The sequence below is a fragment of the Lactuca virosa genome, chromosome 1 (assembly GCF_052849685.1).
Source record: "Lactuca virosa cultivar CGN04683 chromosome 1, Lactuca_virosa_CGN04683_v6, whole genome shotgun sequence".
Classification (NCBI taxonomy): domain Eukaryota; kingdom Viridiplantae; phylum Streptophyta; class Magnoliopsida; order Asterales; family Asteraceae; genus Lactuca; species Lactuca virosa.
This window is the reverse complement of record NC_136426.1, coordinates 73,637,364-73,642,624: the sequence shown is the minus strand read 5'-3', so window position 1 is coordinate 73,642,624 and position 5,261 is coordinate 73,637,364. Positions and strand designations below refer to the sequence as shown.

General features: G+C 34.8%; 1 protein-coding gene across 1 annotated transcript; it reads left to right on the top strand.

Moving 5' to 3' along the window:
• The first annotated feature begins 2,831 nt into the window (after nt 1–2,831).
• Nucleotides 2,832–4,873, top strand: LOC145105180 (pectinesterase-like). The gene is made up of 2 exons (XM_079042313.1): nt 2,832–3,879; nt 3,981–4,873. Exons 1-2 carry the CDS (start codon nt 2,874–2,876, stop codon nt 4,673–4,675), a joined length of 1,701 nt encoding a protein of 566 aa, XP_078898439.1. The 5' UTR covers nt 2,832–2,873; the 3' UTR covers nt 4,676–4,873.
• The last annotated feature ends 388 nt before the right edge of the window (nt 4,874–5,261 follow it).

Sequence of the window (5,261 nt, the reverse complement as noted above, 5' to 3'; positions counted from 1 at the left end):
TATGCATTGTATAGAAAAGTAATGACAAAAGAAACTCTACTTTATTCGTATTTGAGAAGGGCTATATATAGCCTTCTAAACACCCATGTAATGCATGACTAACTACTCTACCGAAAGACTAAGAACAGCTAATGACCAATTCTTTCAACTCCAAACAATTCGGTCAAACTAGTGTACCATTTCTAAATAATAAACTAAAGCATAAAATGTAAAACCATAAATACTTATTTATTCAATTTTCCACATCAAGATTATACCCAACATTCACCCCTTACATTTGGTGCACTCATTTGCAAAGTGTCCAAATGCTCCACAGTCATAGCATCTAAGCCCACTCTTATCACCTCGACCCGATTATGGACCCTCAAAACTCACATTAAGAATAACACTTCTGTTTGTTTATTACTCGACTGTGATGACATAAAAGAGAAAAGAAGTTTTCTGCACAAATGAATTAACTATGCATTGTATAGAAAAGTAATGACAAAAGAAACTCTACTTTATTCGTATTTGAGAAGGGCTATATATAGCCTTCTAAACACCCATGTGATGCATGACTAACTACTCTACCTAAAGACTAGGAATAACTAATGACCGATTCTTTCAACTCCAAACAATTCGGTCAAACTAGTGTACCATCTCTAAATAATAAACTAAAGCATAAAATGTAAAACCATAAATACTTATTTATTCAATTTTCCACATCAAGATTATACCCAACATTTAGGCCTATACTCTCCACGCCAAAGGGCATGAAGAGCTTCCAGTTTAGCCACCACAAACCACCTGTATACTTAACACCTTGAAGAAGATAGAAAGAAGAAAGAGATGAAGATGTCGCAAGAGAGAAAGCCCCATTGTAAAATGAGGTGCTAACCACAACCCACCATGACCCATAGGGATATAGGTGTGCACGGTCGTGGTCATTGTTGTTGGGAATTTGTTCAAGTCGAGATATAATTAAACCATAAAATCAAGAGATTTTGCAACGGAAGACTTTTATATTTTATGTAAAATACTTCAACAAGTAGAAACCATCAAAGGATCACTGTACATGAACATACAAGATAATATAATACAACCATATGGAGATTTATGTATTACAACCTTTGAAGCCTTTGAATCCTCTCGGGAGGTTGAACGTTAGTAAAGATGGCAAGAAGGCAATCGAGACTTCCTTTAGAGAAATAATCCACCAACAAGATTCCAACACCACCGAATGCTAGTTCAACTCTTGATATACACAAAACTCTTAAGCTTGAAAATCAAATCTAAATTTGATGTTTCAAGAGAGTACATTTGTGTGTACTTTATCTTCCTAACACTTTAGAGATAAGAGAGAGTGTGACGGGTATTTTCGACAAAGCCTCTAAAATGGAAAGAAAAGGAAGTCTTTTATCATTAGTCTCCACCTATATGTCATCTAACTCAATTATGAGCCTTGAACCATTCAAGAACATGCATTGAGAGACACAAGTCAAACAAACCCCATTGGACCTTCCTTGGAGGTGATTGGACGAATTTAAAAGGAGATAGAAAGAAAGAGTGTATGTATGTGTGTATGTGTGTGTGTCTTACACTCTTACTTTTATATTTTATAAAAGTTACTTTAACCTCTTTGTAAAATATAAACTTCAATTCTTTTAAATAACCTTTGTATTTATATATACATATATAAAAATGATTTTATATATGTACATATATATTTTATTTAACTAAATAAAGGTATACAATTTATTTAAATCATTTAACCTCTGAATGATTTGACATACTTAAATTAATTCATACCATATGAATTAAGATACAATATTATTTTTTTCACAAAACAATGGATACAAGAGGTATGACATTTATTATGAATCAAATTCATTAGATAAACGATCTGTTGGTGTCTAGTGACTCCATATGGTCATACGTTATTAATAATATTATTTAATTTATGATCATTGTTGAACATATAGAACTAACGGTTGTCACCTCAATCACGAAACTAATTCATGACTTCATGAAACCCACTCTGAAAGGCCATAGAAACCGTATATGTGGTAAAATGTGCTACATATCCCAAACAAACCTTATATAATTCATCGACACAAACCACAAAAAAGTTTTCATTTTGGCCAGGTGGTGCAAATTGAAAACTTTTTCGTCTTTATCCATAATTTTTTGTAAAACACATGACTAAATTTGCAGTTTAGTATATATATATATATATATATATATATATATATATATATATATATATATATATATATATATATATATATATATATATATATATATATATATATATATATATATATATATATATGGGGATGAGCTAAGATAATAATTAAAGCTACTTTTAATCTAATGCTTTAAATATTTTGTTTTCCTGTTAATACATAATTTGTTACATGATTTTGCTTAGTTTCCATTTATTTTTGCTTGGAATATGAGCTTTATCATTGCATATAGCTTGCCAAATTAAAGGTTTTAATATTGCACTTATAAGGACTTTTTTCTAGCTAGTCATATGTTTTGCAATTAACTTTTTGCTTAATTTCCTTTTATTTTCGCTTGGAATATGAACTTTATCATTGCATATAGCTTGCCAAATTAAAGGTTTTAATATTGCACTTATAAGGACTTTTTTCTAGCTAGTCATATGTTTTGCAATTAACTTTTTGATATTAACAAGTCGTATGGACTAATGTGTGCTAAAGAAATACCTTATGGAGATGCATGGAGGTACGTCTAGCTTCCTTTATTTTAGTTCATCCACCATCCTTTCCAAATCCATAATACTAACAACACTTTACCCATTTTATCAAATAAATCGTACATACTAATTAAATCCAAACAAATATGCTCATAAAAATAAACCATAATATATGTACATTGTACACACTTCGACTCATCACCATGCCTCATCCTGCAGTCGCATGCATCTGCTCACTATGTCCAACTCCAACTCCGGCAACAGAAACATCACACTTTTACTTCTTATTGCTTCCATCATACTAACTTCTAATGTCCATGGAACTAATCCAGACTCCGACATCATCAAGTCATCTTGTATCACCACTTTATACCCAGACATTTGCTACTCCACCCTCTCCACCACCAAAAACCTCGCAACTAAAAAGGACGTAATCCAACTTGCTATCAATAAAACAAAGGAGACCATTCGAGGAAATTTCAACGCCATAAAGCAGCTTGCATCCACTTCCAATCTCAAGAAACGCTGCAAAATCGCGCTGCATGACTGCTTAGAGATGGTAGCTGGAACTCTAGAAGATCTTGACATGATGATTGAAGAGCTGAAGGCATATCCAACCAAGAAATCTCTTCGGCAACAGGCAGACGACCTCAAAACCCTCATGAGCACCACCATCACCTATAAGGAGACCTGCTTGGACGACCTCTTTTACGATTTAGACTGTAAGCAGTCGTCCAAATCAATCATCCAAGGCTATGACCTCAGTGGAAAGATGTGCAGCAATATACTGGCTATGATTAAGAACATGACGGACACAGATATGGCCCACAAGCCAGAGTCGGATGTACGAAACCTCAAGGAGGAGATATGGCCGGAGTGGTTGTCTACAAGAGACAGGAAATTGTTTGGGTTGTGGGGAGTTGAGCCAAACGTGACTGTGGCCAAGGATGGTAAAGGAAACTATACGACGGTGGCGGCAGCGGTGAAAGCAGCGCCTGAAAAAAGCAACACCCGGTACCTAATAAAGATAGCGGAAGGGGTGTACGAAGAGAATGTTGAAGTTCCAAAAACCAAACCCAACTTAATGTTTATCGGTGATGGAAGAGAAAAAACGATTATTACAGGAAGCAAGAACGTCGCCGGTGGCGGCAGCACTACCTGGACCTCCGCAACCGTAGGTTAGTTTGATTAAATAAAGTTTATTTATAGATGGAAGATTTATAAAAGTTTAACCATATATATGCCTGATGGACTAAATTATTATAGCATATTGTCACAGCGGCCATGGGTCAAGGATTCTTGGCACGAGATATTACATTTCGAAATACAGCAGGACCTTCAGGGCATCAAGCAGTGGCACTACGTGTTGGGTCTGATTTATCGGCGTTCTATAGATGTAGTATTCTCGCATACCAAGATACTCTTTATGTCACCACCGGACGTCAGTTCTTCGTCAACTGCATGATCGTCGGCACTGTTGATTTCATATTTGGTAATGCTGCGGTTGTCTTCCAGTTCTGCGACATCCTGGCGCATCGCCCGAATCGCAAGCAAAAGAACATGGTGACAGCTCAAGGCCGGACAGATCCTAACCAAAACACAGGCATCGTCATTCAAAGAAGCAAAATCGATGCGACTCCTGAGCTTAAGGAGGTTCAAGCAAATTTTTCAACGTATCTTGGAAGGCCATGGAAGAAGCATTCAAGAACGGTGGTGATGCGATCGACAATCAGTGACGTGATAAAACCTGAAGGATGGCATCGTTGGAATAAGTCATCGTTTGCATTGGACACGTTGTATTATCGAGAGTACAGAAATGTGGGGCTTGGAGCTGATACGTCTAAGAGGGTAAATTGGACAGGGTGGGGTGTGATGAAGACGAAGGTTGAGGCGATACCGTTTACAGTTGGAAGCTTCATCAATGGGTGGACGTGGTTGATGTCCACCGGCTTCCCTTTCTGGCCTGGTTGGTAATGCTAAAGCTATAATAATAATACTAACAAAATTAATGCACCATTTAGGCGGTGTAATATATATTATTTTCCAGTAATTGTATTCTTAATGTTAATCACATTGTCATTAATTTGGCAATCGTGTTTTTGGAAGATGAAACAGAAAGGAGGATCTAGTCATGTCCCTCATCTTTAATTAAGGCATGCATGTATCCATTTAATAATTTTATGGATTGACACACTCACACAATTGAACATTTACTTTAAAAGTATAAATGTTTCGGTTTTCATTCAACAATTCAAAGGTTATTGAACTCTTTATTTGAGTATATATGAATTATGATTGAGTTTAATCAACATGTTAACTGTGACAATACAATATATCGTTAATATATATAATTGTTATTAAAAAATCATTAAAAAGTTATCTAAATTATTATTAGTAATTTAATTTTTATGAGATAAAACAATTTATCATTTGTAATTATTATATATATAATAAAAAACAACTAGCAAAACTTTTAGGTTTTAAACTTTGATCACAATAATTTGTATATCGGCAAGTTTGGTCTCTTCAGAAAAAACAAATTAAAAAAATTTGTCCCTTT